At 71.9% G+C, this 19,071-nt stretch overlaps 4 protein-coding genes across 6 annotated transcripts in view; 3 read left to right on the forward strand and 1 right to left on the reverse strand.

Moving 5' to 3' along the window:
• Positions 1–1,352: 1,352 nt before the first annotated feature.
• Positions 1,353–12,364, forward strand: DEDD (death effector domain containing). The gene is made up of 5 exons (XM_040538769.1): positions 1,353–2,318; positions 7,458–7,814; positions 9,992–10,099; positions 10,635–10,781; positions 10,912–12,364. Exons 2-5 carry the CDS (start codon positions 7,490–7,492, stop codon positions 11,286–11,288), a joined length of 957 nt encoding a protein of 318 aa, XP_040394703.1. The 5' UTR covers positions 1,353–2,318; positions 7,458–7,489; the 3' UTR covers positions 11,289–12,364.
• On the reverse strand, positions 12,269–14,877 carry NIT1 (nitrilase 1). 3 transcript variants are annotated; one of them, XM_040538778.1, is made up of 7 exons: positions 14,752–14,858; positions 13,966–14,004; positions 13,634–13,882; positions 13,442–13,545; positions 13,216–13,349; positions 12,990–13,115; positions 12,269–12,883 (listed from the first exon to the last, which is right to left on the reverse strand). In XM_040538778.1, the coding sequence occupies exons 3-7, from the start codon at positions 13,870–13,872 to the stop codon at positions 12,614–12,616; spliced, it is 873 nt and encodes a 290-aa protein (XP_040394712.1). In that variant the 5' UTR covers positions 13,873–13,882; positions 13,966–14,004; positions 14,752–14,858; the 3' UTR covers positions 12,269–12,613. The 3 variants fall into 3 exon arrangements, with proteins under 3 accessions (XP_040394712.1, XP_040394711.1, XP_040394713.1); XM_040538777.1 differs by having other exon boundaries at positions 13,966–14,040; positions 14,752–14,778; XM_040538779.1 differs by lacking the exon at positions 13,966–14,004 and having other exon boundaries at positions 14,752–14,877.
• A 51-nt stretch (positions 14,878–14,928) lies between these two features.
• Positions 14,929–16,283, forward strand: PFDN2 (prefoldin subunit 2). Its single transcript, XM_040538781.1, has 4 exons — positions 14,929–15,013; positions 15,122–15,210; positions 15,760–15,883; positions 15,993–16,283. The coding sequence occupies exons 1-4, from the start codon at positions 14,942–14,944 to the stop codon at positions 16,164–16,166; spliced, it is 459 nt and encodes a 152-aa protein (XP_040394715.1). The 5' UTR covers positions 14,929–14,941; the 3' UTR covers positions 16,167–16,283.
• A 708-nt stretch (positions 16,284–16,991) lies between these two features.
• The window catches only part of LOC121060632 (V-type proton ATPase catalytic subunit A-like), a 2,863-nt gene continuing 783 nt past the window's right edge, over positions 16,992–19,071 (forward strand). The window contains 7 exon segments of the mRNA XM_040538578.1: positions 16,992–17,092; positions 17,193–17,321; positions 17,787–17,935; positions 17,938–18,007; positions 18,084–18,229; positions 18,303–18,454; positions 18,955–19,067. Coding sequence (XP_040394512.1) covers positions 17,011–17,092; positions 17,193–17,321; positions 17,787–17,935; positions 17,938–18,007; positions 18,084–18,229; positions 18,303–18,454; positions 18,955–19,067 — 841 coding nt within the window. The 5' untranslated portion in view covers positions 16,992–17,010.

Consider the following 19,071-nt stretch of genomic DNA (forward strand, 5'->3'; position numbering starts at 1 on the left):
CCGTCTGTCCCGCCCCCCGTCCGTCCGTCCTGTCCCCCCCAGCCCCCCGGGAACGGGACACCCCCCCCCCGGGCCACGGCCAACCCCTGGGGACCCTCGGGCCACCCTGGCTGATAGCACCCCATCACGGGGGGGGGGATTAGCGGGTGCAATTAGCGCTAATTAGAGCCCCCGGGGCAGCACGGGGCGCGTGGCGGGGCACCGGGCCAGCGGCCGCCCCCGGAGCGCCCCGGGGTGCTCCTGGCGCTGGGGCGGGGAGCAGGGCGGGGGGGGGGGCACGGGGACCCCCCCCCCCCGGCCCTGCGGACCCCAGGCAAAAAGGGGGGGGGGGCGGGGGGGTGCAAAGGGCAGGGCAGGCGGGGCCCCCCCGCACCCATGGGTGCTGGCAGCCTCCCCTGGGACGGGGAAAGAGCGAGGCCTGGCCTCGAGCCCCTCTCAATGGAGGCGGGGGGGGCTCCTCCAGGCCCCCCCTCCCCACAATGCCCCCCCAAAATGCCCCCCCCCGCCCTCAGCCCCACCCCCGGCGCTCTCTCGACCCTCAGCCCCCCCCCCCTTACCCCCAGGGCCGCCTTTCCTCAGCCCCCCCCATCCAGGGGTCTCCCCCCCCCGTCACCCCAAGGTCTCCCCCAAACCTCGTCCTCTCCCCCCCCCCCCAGCCCCCCGCCGCCCTCCCGGCGCCCTGCCCGCAGTCAAGATGGCGGCGCCCCCCCGTGGCCCGCAATGGGCGCGAAGCCGCGCCCGCCCGCACCCAAGATGGCGGCGGCGCCGCAACGCTCCGGAAGGGCGCTGAAGCCGGCGCCCCCCGGCCCGGAAGGCGCCGCCCTCCCGCCCGTATCCAAGAGGGCTCCGCTCTCCGCGGCTTTCCCCGCGGGCGTGAAGGCGGCGAGGTGCGCGTGGCCCGGATGCGGGCGGGGCCTGGGGGGGGGGGGGCCGGACGTTGCGTCGCGCCGCGAGAGCCGCCCGCGAGCGGGGAGCGGAGCGGACGGAGCCGACATGGCGGCGCCGGGCCTGCCCCGGCCCTGACGGGAGGCGGCGGCGGCGCCTGGGCCCGGGCAGCGCCAGCGGCGGCCCGGGGGAGCGGAGCGGGGCCGAGCCGGCGGGCATGGCGGCGGCGGCCTAGGGCGGGCCGCGGCGGTGCCTGCGGTGAGGGCCCGGCCCGGCGGCGGCGGCGCCTGACAGGCCCCGGCCCGGCCCGGCCCGCGAGGCCCCGGGCGTGGCGGCCGCGGGGGGGGGCCCGGGGGGGCCGCTGCGCTCTGCCCGCGGGGCCGCGCCGCCCCCTCGGAGCTCCGCGGCCTCGGCGCCCCCCCCCCCCCCCCCCACCTCCCCCCCAGGCCTCGGGGGCGGCCCTCGGGGAGCCGCCGCCGGTTCCCGAGCGAGGCCGCAGCGGGGGCAGGGCCCGGGGAGGAGCGGGGCGGCGGCGCCCCCCCCGGCTGCGGGGAGCCCCTCGGGTAGGGGGCGCCGAGGTCCGGGGGCTTTGCGCCGAGCTGCGGGCAGGGCCGAGGCCTCGGGGCGGTCGGTGCGGGCGCAGGGCTCCTGTTGGTGCTGGCGGCTGAAATAAACGTAGGGCGGCGCGGCCGGGCGCTGAGCAGGGAGCTGAGCAACCCCTCTGCACCCAGGGGCCCTGCTGGGGATACGCCAGTGCTGAGGAGCCGGGGGAGCGAGGCCAGGCGCGGAGCTGGGACCGCGAGTGAAGGAGAAGGGATGGGCTGAGTTCTGCAAGAGCAGCCCGCCCCGCGATCCCTTCTCTTGGCTTGTTTTTTTTTTTTTTTTGGTAACGTAACCTGGTTCAGTTTCTGGAGGAGTTGTTAGCAAACAAACGGAGGTTTAAGGTGCTGTGAGCAGGCCGCCCCTCGGCCGGTGCGGGCGGCGTGAGGAGCTGCTGGTGAGAAGGGAGCGGGGCTCGCTCTGCACGGAACGGGGTCTGTGAACGGAGCGGCCTGGGGAGCGCGAGGCTGGGCCTGGACTTTCCTCCTCCCCCGTGTCCATAAGTTATTTCAGGGTGAAGTAGGAAAAAGAAGGTTTGGGCGTCAGAGTTGTTGGAAGGAAACGCCAACAAAAGGACTCTTGGGTGGCTTCTGGCAAGTCTACCAGCTCGAGTAGCGAACTCCGAGACCTGACGCTGGAAGTTTGGCTCCCCTGGCACAAGAGCCGTCCGCGAAACTCTCTGTGGGAGCCTAGGTGGTGGTGTCGGGTGGTTTATTTAAAAAGCCAAGGAGAAAAGGGGATAGAAGACTTCGTAACAGTTCTTGCTCGGCTGCTGTGCTCAAATCGCCGCGCCAGAGCGGATACAAGCGAGACCCGCAGAGCTCCTCGTGCAGGTTGGTGTCCCTCCGTCTGGTTGTTTCCTGACGTGCCCGTCACTCGCCCGTTCCTCGCTCGTGGAGGGGACGGCGCCCGCCTTCCGTGCCGGGGCAGAGGGGGCCGGGGGTCGGGTTCGTGCCGCGGGAGCCGCGTCGTGGCCGGCCCCAAAGTTCGGGAGCTGTGGCCGAGGTGCAGCGCTCGCGGGTGGCCCCGAGCTGGGGGGGGGCTGGCTGCGGGTCGGGACTGGTGGCAAAAAGGGGCCGGGCGCCTCGAGGCGCCGCTGTCGGTGGCGGTGATGCTGCCGGTGGCGCGTCCCCTGCCCGTGCCTCGGTTTCCAGGGCTCGAGCGCTGTCACGGCGCTGCCTGCTGGCGGCCGAGCGGCTCCAGCGCGCCGTGGGGCTGCCTCCCCTGAAGGGGGGGGGGGGGAAGGGAAAAAAAAAAAAAAAAGGTGAATTTTCTGGTTCTTTCCACGCGGTTCTGGTTTCGGTTCTGCCTGCAGCCGGTGCTGGGCCCTGGCACGGGACACGTCGGTCGCGGTGCGCGCGCAGCCTTGGCGCCCCGTCGCTTGCCCCAGACTTCGCCCCTGCGCGCGCCGCCCTCGGTGCTCCCCCAGGGTTTCCCTCCCTCCCGTTCCAGGCACGGTCCCGGCCGCGGTCCCGCCGGGTGGTGGTGCTGCTCCGCCTCAGCACCGTCCTTCTGCGGGGGCTGCGGCCCCGTGTCCCGACGGCCCCTCCTGTCCCGACGGGCGCTGCGGTGGGAGCCGAGGCTCCCGCAGGATTCCTGCCGTCGCCGCCGGGGGGCAGGGGTTAGAACCGGGGGGCGTGAGTGAGGCGCTGAGCGTTTGGGAGCAGCGATCCCTCCCCCGGCTCAGCGCTCCCGACCGCGCTCGGCCGTCCCCAGCAGTCGGTGGCACTATTTTTACACCTGGCCGCCTCCCGTGGGGCTGCGAGCGCTTCGCCCGCTGACGTGAGCCCCGAGTGCAGGCGGCGCGGCCCAACGTCCCCTCCTCCGCGGCGCTGCCCCGTCTGCGTGCCTCGTGCGTGACGGCACGCGGCGCTGCCGCTGCGGGAACCGCCCTCGGAAGGGGTCGGGGTGCGCGGGACGGCTGGGCCTCCCCTGAGGTGGTCCCGGTGGTGGCAGCTCGGCCCGTCTTCTGCTGGCGACCCTGGGGATGTTTCCCCGGGGCTGGGACGCGTCCGCTCGGCCCCCATGGCCCTGGGGGCTCTCGGGATCCCTCCCGAGCTGCAGGCGGGGGCAGAGCGCTACGGGGTAAAGGCCGAAAGCCCTCCGAGGGGACAGCCGCGGGTTCCTCGCGGTTCTTCTGCGCTTGGTTTGCCCTCTGCCCAGCGGGGCGAGGATACCCGCGCCCTCCTAACCAACTGCCTTGTCCCTGCCGCCTGGGCTTACCGGGCCCACGAGCGGGCCGGGGCCGTGCCCGTCCTTCACCCTCCCGGGACCTGGGGGCGTTTGCTGACCCCGGGCCCCTCGCGGTGCTCCCAGCCGGGATCGGTCAGGGCTGGTGGGACACGGCCCCTGCCCCGGGAGCTGCCGGGCTGGTGGAGTGCTCCTGGCCAGGCTGCTTCCCCTCTCGGCCTGCCCGGTGATGGGGAGCCCCTCGGGGCCGGGAGGTGCAGCGGGAGCACCCAGCCCATCCCGTCCCATCCCGGGAGTCGCCTGCGAGCGCTTCGCCCGCCGAGGTAACGCCGAGCGAGGCGGCAGCGGAGGCGCTCGGTGGCCCCGTGGCGCCCGCTCTCGTGGCACGGTGCGCCGGGACGCCGCCCTGGGGGACGAACCCCTGGGAGCAGAACTCCAGCTCGCAGCCGGGCCCGGGGCGCGTGGCGTGGGCGCGATGCGGGGGCTCTTCCCCTGGCGTTGGGGGCCCAAACCTCGCGGTGAAGTGAGGCGCCCCGCGGAGACGAGCAAGGCTCGAGCTGACTGACTGCCGAGCGCCTCGGCGGCCCCAGAAGCTCGTTTTTCCTGTTCACCCCGAATTATTTTAATGATCCCTGAGCGCTTGGTCCGTCTCCTCCCGCCCGTGCGACGTGCCGCCTGCCGGGGCCGAGCTAGCGCAGGGCGAGGGGCAGCGGTCCCGGGGCCACCAGACCCCGCGCTCGCGGCGCCTCCGTGGTCTGCGGCCGCTCCTCGGGGGGATTTTTACATTTCCTGAGGATTTGGGGTTTTTCTCGTGCCCGTGCGCAGCGACGCGCCCCGCTCTGCTGCTCCTCGGGGATGGGACCGGGAGGGGAGCCAGCCGCGAGCGCAGTGGGGGCCTCGGCCAAGTCGTGGCCGCAGGAATCCCCTGCTTGAAGACAAATCCGACAGCTTTCTGCGGGTGTGGGTGGTGCAGCTCTGGGAGCTGCCCCTCGGGACCCAGTGGCTCCCCCCCCCCCCCCCCAAAACGAGCCTTGTCCTGCTCAGTCCCTTCTGGCTCAGCCCGGGCGGCGCAGAGCTGCTTTTCTCCCCTGGAAGAAAACATGCGGCGTGATTCCCGGGCGGTGCCAGGTAATCGGAAGACAGCCTGCCTGGTTCCTGCCCCGGGTTTCAAACAGCTCGGTGCCCTCCCAGCCCGACCCCGAGCCCTTCTCAGCGCAGGGGATGCAAAACCTGCCCCAAAACCAGGTCCCGGGGACGAGCGCTCAGGAGCTGGGCGGCGAGGCGGGACCGGTGATCGCGGCGCCGGGCTCTGGGTGGGTTCCCTGCCTTCGGCCCGGGGCGGGTGAGAGGAGCGCGGCTCCCCGGGGACAGAGGTCAGGGCTGCGGGTGCCCCGTGCCGCTGCCAGGCCCCGGGGCGAGGCGAGGAGCCCGGCGGCGAGGGCGCGCTTGGCTCCGTGCTTGGCTTTCGCGGAGAGCTGGCGGCCGCCCCGAGCCGCCCGCGCTCGCCTCTCCCCGCTCGCCGCCGGCGGCGCGTGAGTGTGTGTAGGGTATTTCTAGGCTGCCTTGCGACACCCGGGGCCAGCAGAGAAATACCAAAACAGCAACTAGTGCGTGCGAAATCTTTATTTCAAAAAAAAAAAAAAAAAAAAGCCCCGGCTACCAACAGAACAACCCCCGGCGGGGCGAGGGCGAGGGGACGCGAGGGCGAGGGGACGCGGCGGCGCTGCCCGCTGTCCCCCGGCCCCGCTGCGGTCGCCTCGGGTGAAGTTCTCCCATTTTGTTGAGGCCGCTCGCGGGGTTAGGCGGAATCCCCTCGGGACCGGGCGTCGCTGGAGCCCTGGGCTGCCGATCCCCCCGCTGCGGGGCCGACGGGCGGCTGCTGCCGCAGCTTCGGGTGCCCAAAACTTGGTCTGAAAACAGCCGGCGGGCGCCGGGGGCAGCCTGTGCCTGCGCGGCCGGGCCGGGGGCTCTCGGGGGGAGCTTTGGGAGCTCGGCGGGGCCGCTCGTGCCCGGCCCCCGCTGGAGATCAGGGCGAGGTCTGCAAGCGCTCGCTGTCAGCGTCCTGCCTCGAGGGAGGTGCCAGGAAGGGCAGCGTGGGGCGGCTCGTGGTGTGGTTCTCCTCCTGGTGACGGCCTCCCCATGGACGATTCGAGGACCCGAGGGATCTGTCCCCCCCTCAGGGGGTGTGCGGGGCCGTGGCCCGGAGCCGCGCGCGAGTTGGACGTTGCGGTGCCGCTCTGTGGCTCTCCTCCCGCGGCGGGAGGAGCGGTTCCGGGAGCACCGGGGGGGCTTCGCTCTGCTTTTCTCCCCCCGCTTTTCCTGCGCGGAAGCAGCCCCGGGCCGGCTGCACCGGGAGCTGCCTCCCTGACGCCGCGGCTCCGCCGGGGGACGTTGCACAGCGCGGCGCCCTCCCTGTCCCCGCCGCAGCGCTCGGAGCGGCGTCACCGCGCGCGCCTTGTTGCAGCCATTCGGATTTCACTGCAGGAATCAAACCCCTCAGACCCCTCCGAACCCCACCAGCACCCTGCTGCACCCCGAGCAGGGCCCGGGCAGCTCCCGCGGAGCGCCGAGGGGCCTCCCGGGGCCTCGGGATGAGCCCGGCCGTGAGTCACGGCGGCACCGGGGCGGGCGGGGAGGCTCCCGTGTTTACGCCGTTGCTGTTTTGGGAGCTGGAGCCACACGAAGCCGCCTCTCGGTGGGGTTCCGTGAGCTGGCGTGCGGGTGGGGCCGCTCGGAGCGGGGAGCCGTGGCCGTGGGTGCAGCCCCGGCACCGAACAGGGTGGATTTGCACAGGGAGGACGGCGAGAATTGCAGCGAATCCCACTTTTTTTCACCCTTTTCCTGAGTTTAACCCCCCTCGGGTGCCCTGCGGGTCACTTGAAGCGCCCGTGCCTGCGCTGGTCCCGGGTGCCGGGCAGGCTGGAGGGCCAGGCACTGTGTCCGAGCTGGAAATCGGTGCCAGGCACGCACAAAATGCAGCGCTGGGGCGCGTGCTCCCCTCCCGGCCGCCTCGTGTCTCTCCCCTGTCGCGTGCCGCTGGCCTTCCCCTTGGCGCCGCCTGGCTCCCTGCTTCGTCTCGGCCCGCCGGGAGCTGTGCCGCTGCAGCCTCGGCTTCGGAAGCACCGAGACGTTCGGGTGCTGGCTTCTCGTGTGAAAACTCCGCTTTTGGCCCAAAGGCGGATCAAGGAGGGGCTGGAAGCGCCGGCAAATGGCAGCGTCACGGCCCCGGTGTCTCGCTGCTCGAGGGTCCCCCGGGAGAGCCCACCTCAGCAGAGCAGCCCGAGGCCTGCCGGCGGCTGTCACTCCTCGCTCGATGCCCCGGTGCGGTACCGGCGGCCGTGCCCGGCGGCTCCCTGAGGCCGGCGCCCGTCGGGGAGCACCTCAGGGCTGCTGATGGGCGCGGGGTGTCCCCGCCGGGGCCGCATCCTGGGGTTCCCTGCAAGTCACCGGCGTTACCGCCGCGGGCGTTGGGCTCGTGCCGTAGCGTGGCGGGGACTGGCCCGCTGCCCGCAGGGCTCGGGGCGGCCGCCGGTGCCCGGGTTTGGTTTCTAACGCTCGGCGTCGCTGCTGAGCCGGGGAGGGGGCACGTTGGGGAGCGGGGGCTGAGCTGGGGGGCGCGCAGGTCGGTTGCCCCGGTTGGCCGGCGGCACGGTGATGCTGGCCGGGGCAGAGGCGCTCGGTGGGCGCCGAGCAGAAGTGGGACAGAGGAGCCAAGGGTGGGATTTCTGCAGGGAGCAGCGGGGGCTGGACTCAAGCCCCTGCCCCCCCCTTTTGTCTTCCAGGGCCGAGCGCTGGGCGCGGCGTGCCGGCGAAGATGGCAGCCTTCAAGCGCAGCCGCGCGCAGGCCTGGCCGGAGGAGCGGGGCGACCGGGAGCACGGGCTCTACAGCCTGCACCGCATGTTCGACATCGTGGGCACCCACCTGACCCACCGCGACGTGCGCGTGCTCTCCTTCCTCTTCGTGGACGTCATCGACGACTACGAGAGGGGGATGATCCGCAGCGGCCGGGACTTCTTGCTGGCGCTGGAGCGGCAGGGCCGCTGCGACGAGACCAACTTCCGGCAGGTGCTGCAGCTGCTGCGCATCATCACGCGCCACGACCTGCTGCCCTACGTCACCCTCAAGCGGCGACGGGCCGGTAAGTACCCCCCGAACCCCCGCCGGGGGCCGCGGCCCCAAACGTGCCTCCCCGGAGCGGCGTCCCCGCGGCGCTCCCCTTCCTGCTCCCCGTTTTCCCCCCGCTCGGTGCCGCTTGTTCCGGGCCTGGCTCGGGGACCCGAGCAGTGACTCCTCGTCTGATCAAATCTGGGTGAATTTCGGGTCATTGTTAAGCTTCCAGGCGGATGAGCCGACCTCTTTCCCCCGCCGGCTCGGCCCTGGGCCTTTTTTTTGGGCCAAAACCTCGATTCGAGGAACCTCGCCCAGGTTGAGCGGAGCCGGAGGAGCCGAGGAGCGCTCGCTGGTCGCAGGGGGCGCGTAAGGCAGCCGCTTCAGCAGGATTCTGCCTCCAGAATTTGCATTTTTCTTTTTAAACGAGGGTAATTGTGCTTTCTTGGCAGTTCTGGGCTGCTGAGTCTCCCTGGTTTCTGCTCACGCCGTGGGCAACCGCGATGCCAGCGCCCGGGGAAGCGGGGAGTGCGAGTAGAGGCAGGCACAGAGCTCCCGGTTTTGGGGTGAGAGGCAGCGGGGGCTCGCGGATGCGTTCAGGGCCCATCTTGCTGGTGCTGAGCAACCCCGGTAAGGGGGTTAAACCCCAACCAAGGAGCCTCAAAAACGACCCGTGCTCCAGCCGTGTGGGTTCGGGGAGGTTTCCACCCAAACGGAGCCGTGCGTGGGTGGCGCGGAGCCGGGGCCGTGCTGGGACACGGCAGGGGTCAGGCGCGGCCTCCCCGAGTTCGTGCAGGGCTCGGGGCACGAACGCTCGTGCCACAGCGCTTGTTGTGTGCCTCCTGGGGAGCTTTCTGCTTGTTTTGAGCAAAAAAACGGAGCGCGGGGAGGGCTTCGCTGCTCTCGGTCGCACGCAGCGGGGAGCCGGAGGTCAGCGTTGGGCGCGCTGCCACCGCCGTGGGAGGCGACGCTCCGTGCTCGCGGGGCTCTGGTCCTGTCGCTTGTCCAGCCCCGTTTGGATGGGAATGGATTAATTAAACACAAAAATAGCGTTTCAGAGGGCGTTAGGGAGAGAGGCAGCTTGCGCGTGGCTTAGGGCGCGCGGCGCTTTGCGTTAGAAAGAGGACGGATGGGTTAAAGGAAGCCCCCTCCTGGATGGGGCTCTGCCACCCCCCTGCAGCGCCTCACGGGGCACGTCTCTGCGCCTCGTCCTCCTGCACAGCTCCAAAAAGGAGCAAAATCAGCCCGGGGTTAGCGTGGGGGGAAGGCGGGGAGTGGCGCTGGGCGGTGCGCAGGGAGCCCTGCGGAACGGGAGGGATCACGGAGTCACCAAACACCCTCGTGGGGATCGGGACCGGCTCCCGAGGACCACCCAAAAACCGGACGCGTGTCCCCACGGCTCTGTCGCGGCGGGGATGGGCAGCCCCGAGCCGGCCCCACTGTGATGGAAACGCCTCGAAAAAGCTCCTCGAGGCCCTGGCTGCGCACGCGTCCCGCCAGCGCGGGTTTCACCGCTCGCCCTAGGGCTGCGCAGGTACCGAGACCTGACACCGGCTGCCGCGGCTCGGTGACGGTGAGCTCGTCTCGAGTCGTGTCGGGACGTTGGGTCCCCCACAGGGGGCTCGGCCCGGAGCCCTCGGGACTCTGGGGACCCGTGCGGGGGCCTGAAGCGAGTCCAGGGCCGCTCCCCGTGGCCGTGCTGCCGGGGACCGCGGCGCTGCCCGCCCTGCCACGGGCTTGTCCCCGGGGCCGCGCGTGCACCGGCGTTGGGAGCGGGCTGCGCCGAGCCGGGTGCTGCGAGTAGCTATGGTAACGTGCAAGTGGCCTTTCCCACGCAGCGCTGTGTGGTTTTTTTTTGAGTGCTTGGCTCTAAAATGGAGTTTTTCCGAGAGGACCGGCCGAGCCGTGGCCGTTCCCGGTGCGTGGCGCCGCTGGGGAGCGCCGGTGCTGGGTGAGGGCGAGCGGCGCCGCTGGGGCTGGGGGGCTGGGCGCCCTCGGTGGCTGAAGGCGCTATCTTTCGGCGAGTTTGGGCTTTATTTTTTAAACAAAACACCTGTAAGCGTAGCGCCGCATCCTTCCCAAGCCTGATCTGCGCGCCGGGGGAAGACGCCAGGGGCGCTGGGCAGCGGTTCGTGTTGGTGCCTGCTGCCTCGGGGTGGGGGCCTGCAGCGCGCCCCCCCAACAAGAGGCACCTCCCCTCTCCCGCAGTGTGTCCGGACCTGGTGGACAAGTACCTGGAGGAGACATCCATCCGCTACGTGACGCCCCGGGCTCACAGCGACGCGGAGCACGGCCTCGGCCACCCCCACAAATCAGGTGAGCGCCGCACACGGGTGGGATTTGGGGCCCCCACAGGGTCCGGTCAGCAGGGACTCATCCGGACCAGCGCTGCCGCCCTGCCTGTGTCTGGTCCCCCTCACTCTGCTGCCTGACCCACAGCGGGTCACAGCAGCCCCTGCTCTGGTTGCAGGTTCCCTGATTTCCCCGTTAACGGGGAGCGCGCTCTGCCCGGCAGAAGCTACCGCACAAATTACTAACAATTAATTAACAGACAGCCTGTGGCTGCTGCCAGGCTGTCCACCAGTGCAGCAGAGGGGTTACATCCTGCCAGGCAGGAGCCCCCACCCCATAGGAACGAGGGCTTTGTGCAGGACGCGAGCGGTGTCGTCCCAGGGGAAACCGCCCCCGGTGCTTGCCCCCACCTGTGGGCTGCCCTGGGGTTGCGTTAAAGCTTTGGGTGCGTTACGAGAGCTTCATCGGGGCCCGGGGGGTGCCGGCGGGTGCCGAGCGGCTCCTGCGTGGCCGGGCGGGGGTCCCGGCCGCAGCCCTGAGCCGCCCCCTCTCCGAGCAGTGCCTCCCCACCACCCCGTGGTCTGCTGCTCCTCGGCGGGGCCGCAGATCTGCACCAAGAGGCCCGGCCGCGGCAGGGCCCCGCTCAGCAGCCAGCGCAAGCGGAGGAAGTCGGTGACGCCGGACCCGAAGGAGAAGCAGACCTGTGGTAAGAGGGGCGTGGGTGGGCTCCCGGCCCCACGCCGGGGCTGGGGGGGGGGACACGGGGAGGGGGCAGTGCCTCTCCCCCTGCCCCGGGAGCACGGGGCCGGCGCGCTGAGTGTCCCCGCTGCCCGCAGACATCCGCCTGCGAGTCCGAGCCGAGTACTGCCAGCACGAGACGGCGCTTCAGGGCAACGTCTTCTCCAACAAGCAGGACCCCCTGGAGCGCCAGTTCGAGCGCTTCAACCAGGCCAACACCATCCTCAAGTCCCGGGACCTGGGCTCCATCATCTGTGACATAAAGTTCTCAGAGCTCACCTACCTCGACGCGTTCTGGCGCGACTACATCAACGGCTCGTTGCTGGAGGCCCTCAAGGGCGTCTTCATCACGGACTCGCTCAAGCAAGCCGTGGGCCACGAAGCCATCAAACTGCTGGTCAATGTGGACGAGGAGGACTACGAGGTCGGGCGCCAGAAACTCCTGAGGAACTTGATGCTGCAGACGGCCCCCTGACGCCCGGCAGCTGGTGGGATCCGAGCTTTTCTTCTCTATTTTTTGTTTTTCTAAAAGAAAAGGAAAAGATCATTTACTCCCCGGCTGGACTCCCGCCTGGCGGGGTGCGGCCGTGGGGCCCGGCGCGGTGCGAGGAGCTGGGCCGGAGCCGGGAGCCGCGGGGAGCGCCGGAGGCTTACGTGTTCTCACCCCTTTCCTGTCCTGTCACCTCCTCTCTTGCTTCGTTTCCTTTTTCTCTTTTATTTTGTATCCATTAAAAGAAAAAAAAAAAGGCAAAAATCCTGCCTGGGGCGCGTCAGTGTCGGAGCGGGCGAGTTGCGAGCGCGGGGGCTCGGAACGGGGGGGGGGGGGGCTTCGCCCTGCCCCTGCGCCACCGTCCCCGTGGGCCTGGCAGCGGGCTCTGCGCGGGGCTGGCTGGTGCCAGGCGGGCAGAATCCGGCCCATTTCTCCCCAAAACACCGCCCCCCCCGCCTCCCCCGCGGGTTTCTCAGGAGTCAAACCGCCCCTCGCCCAGGCTGCCCCAGGACCATGTGCCTTCGTGCCCCCTCCCGCTGGGGCCAGGGGGAGGACCCGCGCCGAGGGACGCGCTGGAACCCCTGCCCGTCCCCTCCGCCTCGTCCCTCCCCTCTCCCGCCGGCAACTGGGCCAAACTGGGCCAAACCGGGCCGCGGGGGGGGCCGGCCCCGTCTGTTGCTGGCAGCAGGCAGCGCGGTCTCTGCCCGCACGTGTTGGCGCGCGGGCCGGCAGCGTGCCGGCCTTTGGCCGCGTCCAGGCGTGACCGGCACCGCCGCCTGCTTCCTCTGCCTGCTGCCGGGGGGGGCCCGGGGGAGATTTTTCCAGCTCCACCCTAATTTTGTGGTTTTTTCTCCTCAGCCCCGCTCGGCTGTAGGCTGCTCTCCCCCTGCCCCGGCAGCGCGGGGGGCTCGTGCTGCCTGTGGTTCCCCCCCCCACTGCTTACGGCCGATTCTGGCACACCTTGGTGTAATTTCTGTGACTTCTGTATTTTTTAAACCTCGATATAACAGTCATATGCCCTGTGTAGCTTTCGGTTTTCTTGAAATAAACATCTACCGCAGCGCCTGGCTCCTTCCTTCCCCCCCCGACCGCCCCCCGTGCTGCGGGGGCTTGGGGGGGCTCCAAGAAGCGGGGAGCACCCCCCTGGCTGCGGCACGGGGGGGCCGCGAGGCACAGGGTGAGCCCTGAGCGCGTGTTCCTGCCCCAGCTGCTGCCTTTTTGGGGAGAAACGGCCCGAAACGGAGCGGGTCCAGCCTGGCTCCGGTTTCGGGGTGGGGCCGGCGGGGTCGTTGGTGCCGGGGGAGGGGGGCTCAGGGCGTCGCGGGCAGCCCCACGGTGCCGTAGAGGTCAGGCCGCCGGTGCTCCTGCACCGGGATCTCGCGGCGGACGCGCTGCAGGTACTCGAGGTCGATCTCGGCGTAGCAGAGCCCCGGCCCCTCGCCGCACTGCGCCACCACGGTGCCCCAGGGGTCGACCACCAGCGTGTGGCCGTAGGAGGCGCGGCCCTCGTGGTTCCTGCCCGTCTGCGCCGCCGCCACCACGTAGCACTGGCTCTCGATGGCCCGCGCCCGCAGCAGCACCTGCGGGGGGGTGCAGGATGGCGCCACGGCCGCGCCGCCTGCCCCCGAGGCTGAAATCCCCCCCCCGGGAGGGGCTTTTCGAGCTACCCCCGGGGGCAGAGCTCACCTCCCAGTGCGCAGAGCCCGTGGTGACGGTGAAGGCCGAGGGGTAGGTGAGGATCTCGGCCCCGGCTCGCCGCAGCGCCAGCGAGATCTCGGGGAAGCGCAGGTCGTAGCAGATGGAGAGCCCGAGCTGGGGGGACGGGGAGGGGACGTGAGCGAGGGCACGGGACCGAGGTGAGGAGGTGGTTAAGGGACAGCAGCGGGAGGGGGAGCCCCCGGCCGCCCCGTACCTTCCCGGCCGGCGTGCTGACCGGGGGCACGATCTCAGTGCCGTGGTTGGTGAAGCCGCTCTCCTTCATGGTGACGCGCCCCTCCAGCTCCACGTCACACAGGTGGGTCTTCCTGTAGGCGGCCACCACGCGCCCTGGGGACAAGAAGGCACAAAGCGGGGCGGGGGGGCGGGGCGACGTGCACCCTGGGGTGCCCGCTCCGCGGGGCCGGGCCGGGGTCTCTCACCTGCGGGGTCCAGCAGCGCGTGGCAGTTGTAAATGCGCCGCGTGGCCGCCCAGTCCCGCCCGCGCTCGTGGAAGCCGCCCAGGGACAGCCACACGCCGCAGTCCCTGCGGGGACAGCCCCGGCGTCACCCCCACGGCCACCGGGGCCGCGCCGGCGTCGCCCAGCGGCGGAGAGGGGGGGGGGGGGCCCTACCTGGCCAGCCGCGCGTAGCGTCCCATCAGGTCCCCGTCCAGGCCCTCGGCCAGGCTGAGCGTCTGCACGGGGTCGCGGCCGATGTAGTCGAAGCCCTCGGGGAGGAAGACGAGGCAGGCGCCGCGCCGAGCCGCCTCCCGCACCAGCGCGGCGCAGGCGGCGAAGTTGAGCTCCTTGTCGGGCGTGGAGGTGACCTGGCCCACGGCCACCAGCGGCTTCGGCCCCGGGGGCCCCGCCATGGCCCGGCGGCTGCGGCACGGCCGGGTCAGGGACCGCGACGGACCCCGGGGACCCCTCGGTCGCCTCCCCCCTCCCCCCCGTAGCCGGGGTACCTGCGCGGGGGGCCGGGGAGCTGCGGGGGTCTGCAGAGGCTGCGGGGCAGGAGGAGCCGGGGCAACGCTCTCAGCCTGGGGGGGGCCGGGAGGGGGGCGCTGGGACCCCACCGGGGGTTGTGGCCCCCAGGGCACCCACCCGGGGCTGAGAGGGCGGCACCGGCCCCCTGTGCGGGCCTGGCTCCAGCTTCCCCCCCCCCAAAACTGCCCCCAGGCCCCAAGAGACCCCCCCAGTCCCCCCCAGAGGCTCCTGACGGCCCCAAATCCTCTTGGGCAGCCCCAGTTGGCCTCCAGCTCCCCCCAGCTCCCCCCAGCTGCCCTGGGCCCCCCCCAACTGCCCCCAAGTGCCCGCAGACGCTCCTCACACCCCGACCCCCCCCAGCTGCCCCCAGGACCCCCCCAACTGCCCCCAGGACCCCCACAGCTGCCCCCAGGACCCAACTGACCCCAGGACCCCCCCCGATTTGCCCCCAGGACCCCCTCAATTGCCCCCTACACCCCCCCAATTACCCCCAGGACCCCCCAGCTGCCCCCAGGACCCCCCCGATTTGCCTCCAGGATCCCCCAGCTGCCCCCAGGACCCCCCCAACCGCCCCCAGGAGCCCTCCCCGACTGCCCCCAGGACCCCCCAGGACCCCTCCAACTGCCGCCAGGACTCCCCCAACTCCCCCAAGACCCTCCCGATTGCCCCCAGGACCCCCCGGTACCCCCAGACCGCCCCCGTGCCGCCCCAAACCCACCCTAGGGCCCCCCCCGCCCCGTACATGCCCCGCTGCCGGCACCGACCCGGAGGCCGCGGGCAAAGTCCCCCCCGCGCTGCCCGCACCCAAGATGGCGCCGGCGCCGCCTCAGCGGGCAGCGCCGCTGCCCTTAGCCAAGATGGCGCCGGGCCGGGCCGAGCCCCCGAGCCCCCCGAGCCCCGCTCCGGCCGGCGGCGGAAGGGGCGGGGCTCGGGGGGCGGCGGGGGAGGGGGACGATGGCGGACGGCGCGAGGGGGCGGCCCGGGGCGGCGGCGGCGCCCGGCGGCAAGGGGCTGACGGCGGAGCAGGTCCGGGGGGCGGGGCCGGGCCGGGGCCCGGGGGGGCGGGGGGGACGCGGGAGGGGTCCCGGAGGGGTCCCGGCCCCCCCCCTGACCGCCCCCCCCCCCCCCCCGCAGGTGGTGGCCCGGTTCAACCGGCTGCGGCAGGAGCAGCGCGGGCTGGCCTCCAAGGCCGCCGAGCTGGAGCTGGAGCTCAACGAGCACGGGTGGGGGCACGGGGGGGCACCGGGGGTGTGAGGGGGGGGTCCTGGGGGTGTGAGGGGGACACGGGGGGGGTCCGGGGGGAGCGCGGGGGGCGCCGGGGGTGGGAGGGGGACACCGGGGGCCCCGGGGGGTCAGGTATGTGAAGGGGACGCGGGGGGGGGGCACCGGGGGAAACGGGGGGGGTCCCGGGGTGTGGGGGGACGCCGGGGGCGGGGGGGGGGGTGAAGGGGACCTGGGGGGCGGGGGGAGGGGACACCGGAGGTACCGGGGGGGTCCTGAGGGTGTGAAGGGGACACGGGGGGGGGACCCCGGGGGGACCCCGGGGATGTGAAAGGGATGTGGGAGGGGGGCACAGGGAGTGGGGGGGGGTGAGGGGACGCGGGGCAAGGGGAGCACCGGGGGGACCCAGGGGATGTGAAGGAGACGTGGGGTGGGTGAAGGGGACAAGGGGGGGGACCTCGGGGACGTGGGGGTTTGGGGAGGAGCCCCGGGGGGTGCAGGGGGGGCCCCGTCCCCCGCCCCCCCCCCCCGCAGCGCGGCGCTGTGCCCAGGCTGGTGATCGAGACGCTGCGCGAGGTGGACCCCACGCGGCGCTGCTACCGCATGGTGGGCGGCGTGCTGGTCGAGAGGACCGTCAAGGAGGTGCTGCCCGCGCTGGAGAGCAACCGCGAGCAGGTGAGGGACCCCGGGGGCCTCCCCGGGACCCCAACCCCCCCCCACCGGGACCCCGACACCCCCCCACACCGTGCCACGGCCCCTGACCCCCCGCCGGCTCTTCCCCCAGATCAGCAAAATCCTGGAGACGCTGAGCCAGCAGCTGCAGAGCAAGGGCCGGGAGCTGAACGAGTTCCGCGAGAAGCACAACATCCGCCTGCTGGGCGAGGACGACCCCCGGCAGCCCCCCAAGGAGGGCGCAGAGGGGGCCAAGGGCGGCTCCGCCGGCGTCCTCGTCTCTTAGCGCCCACCCCCCCCAGTATCCCCCCCCCCCCTCCCCGGTATTATTTCTCCTCCTGTTATTATTTCCCCTCGCTCGCTCTGTGAATTTTGGTAAATAAATCTGGGGGGTTTTGGGTCATGGCTGAGTGTCGGCACCGTGTGGGGCAGGGACGGGGACGGGGACAGGGACGGGACCGGGGCTGCCCTTGGCCACCTGCCCGTGACCGGCCTCGGCCGCCGCCTTCTTGCACCCGGCACCGGCGGCGCTCACAGCCGGGGCCAGGCGCGCACCAGCCCCGTGTGGCAGCGGCTGCACACGTGTGCGTGCACTTGGGGCGGTGCCGTCACTCGTGCTGCCTCGGCTGGGGGCCCAGGGGACATCACAATGTCCCCACAGCACCCGATGGCACCCGGACCCCTGGGTCCCCTTTTGTTTCCCCCCCCCCCCCCCCCGGCATGTTCCTTCCCCCCGCGGGGACCTCGTGGGGGGGGACGCGGGCAGACAGGGCTGGCACCAGAGGGGACGCTGGGGCTGGGGGGGGGGGAGGCACCTCGGGGGAGACACGGGGGCTGTAGCGTGAGCTGCCAGGAGGGGACGGGCACCGCTGGTGGCACGGCTCGGCCGCGCTGTCCCTGCCACCGTCCCCACGGGCGCTGGCGCGTGCCGGCGCGTGCCGGCTCGGGGCACCCCTGGGTGCGGCAGCGGCGGGGGGGGGAAGGTGACAAGGGGGGGGGGCAGCTGTTGACTGTACACAGCCCGCGCCCGCGGGGACACCGGGCCCAGCCAGTTCCCCCGGGCCCCGCCGGCTCCCCGCGGTGCCTGTCCCCATATAAAGCGGGGGCCACCGGGGCCAGCGGGTGCCACCATGGAGGGGAGCGCGGTGCCGCGGCTGGCCGAGGCCGAGCGGGAGAGCCTGCTGGGCGCCGTGCACGGCGTCTCGGGGCCCGGTACGGCCGCGTTTTGGGGTCCTGAGGGGGGCCAAGGGGGGTGTAAGGGGGGGTGGGCTGGTGCTGGGGACGGGGCGGTGACGGTGCGGTGTCCCTGCAGTGGTGACGGCCACCCGCATGGCGGGGGCGGCCATGTACGAGCTGGTGCGCGTGGGGCACGCGGAGCTGGTGGGGGAGATCATCCGGCTGGAGGGGGACATGGCCACCCTGCAGGTCTACGAGGAGACCTGTATCCTTGTGGCACTGCCTGTCCCTGTCCCCCGTCCTTCCCTCTCCTCCCCTTCCTCCTGTCCTCCCACCCCGTCTTGTCCCTTCCCCGTCCCCTCCAGCCTCCTGCCCTCCTGTCCTGTCTCCCCCGCCGTTCCCCTGTTCTTCCCTGTCCCTCCTGACCTTCTCTGTCCCCTCCATCCTTCCTTGTCGCCCGGTCGTCCTCCCACCCCCTCGGTCTGCCCTTCCTTCCTCCTCTGTCCCTGTCCCCTCCCTTTTGTCCCTCCCCTGTCCTGCCCCGCTCCCCTGCCTCCTGTCCCCTCCCTGTCCCCCCGTCTGCTCTGTTCCCTCCCTGCCCTTTCCCACCCTGTCCCTCCCCCGGTCCCCGGTCCATCCCCCGGTTCCCCTGTCCCCCCCCGGTCCCCTGTCCCCCCCCCGGTCCCCCCTCCTGTCCCTGTCCGTCCCCCCCAGCGTGGCTTTTCCTGAGCGCGGGCGCAGCCGGGGGTGCGGGTGGGGGACCCGGTGCTGCGCACGGGGCAGCCGCTCTCGGTGGAGCTGGGCCCCGGCATCCTGGGCTCCATCTTCGATGGGATCCAGCGCCCGCTGAAGGACATCGCCCAGCTCACCCGCAACATCTAACATCCCCGCGCGGCGTCAACGTCCCCGCGCTGCCGCGCCACCTCACCTGGGACTTCGTCCCCAGCAAAAAACGTCCGGGTGAGCCCCCGCGGACGAGGAGACCCTTCCCCTCGTGGCGGGGAGTCCCACGTCCTCACGGCCGCCCCGTGCCAGGTCGGGAGCCACGTCACCGGCGGTGACATCTACGGCACGGTCACCGAGAACTCGCTCATCCAGCACCAGATCATGGTGCCCCCCCGCAGCCGCGGCACCGTCACCCACATCGCGCCCCCGGGCCACTACAGCGTCTCCGTAAGGGCTGGCGGCGCAGGGCGGGGGGAGCCGCGGGGTCCCACGTCCCCGCTGTCCCCCGTTGTCCCCGCAGGACGTGGTGCTGGAGCTGGACTTCGAGGGCAGCACGGAGAAGCTGACCATGATGCAGGTCTGGCCCGTCAGGCAGACCCGGCCCGTGGCTGAGAAGCTGACGGCGAACCACCCGCTGCTGACCGGGCAGCGCGTGCTGGACGCCCTCTTCCCGTAGGGACGGGGACGGGGCTGGGGAGAGGGACAGGGATGGGGACAGGGGTCAGGGATGGGGAGAGGGGACAAGGATGAAGAGAGGGGCAGGGACAGGGAGAGGCGACATGGAAGGGATGGGCATAAAGGGACGGGGTGGGGATGGGTGACAAGGATGGGGACAGGAATATGGGGTGGGGTTGGGAACAGGGGGCAGGTGACGGGGATGTGGATAGGGCATGGGAACGGGGGACAGGGAGAGGGGACGTGGATGGGCGCGGGGAACGGGGCTGAGGGACAGGAATGGGGATGGGGCCGGCGTCAGGAATGGGGTGAGCACAGGGGATGGGATTGGGAAAGGGACAGGGATGGGGACAGTCCTGCTGGGGAGGAAGGGAACAGCACGGGGGTGCTGGTGAGCGACTGGGGACGGGGACAGGGATGGGGACAGGGGGTGGCGGCGCCCATCCTGCCTCCATGGGGCCACAGTGGGGCCGCGTTGGGGACCGCCCTGTCCCCAGGTGCGTGCAGGGTGGCACCACGGCCATCCCGGGTGCCTTCGGCTGCGGCAAGACGGTCATCTCGCAGTCCCTGTCCAAGTACTCCAACAGCGACATCATCGTCTATGTGGGCTGCGG

This window comes from Cygnus olor, chromosome 28, assembly GCF_009769625.2.
Source record: "Cygnus olor isolate bCygOlo1 chromosome 28, bCygOlo1.pri.v2, whole genome shotgun sequence".
NCBI classification, from domain to species: Eukaryota; Metazoa; Chordata; class Aves; order Anseriformes; family Anatidae; genus Cygnus; species Cygnus olor.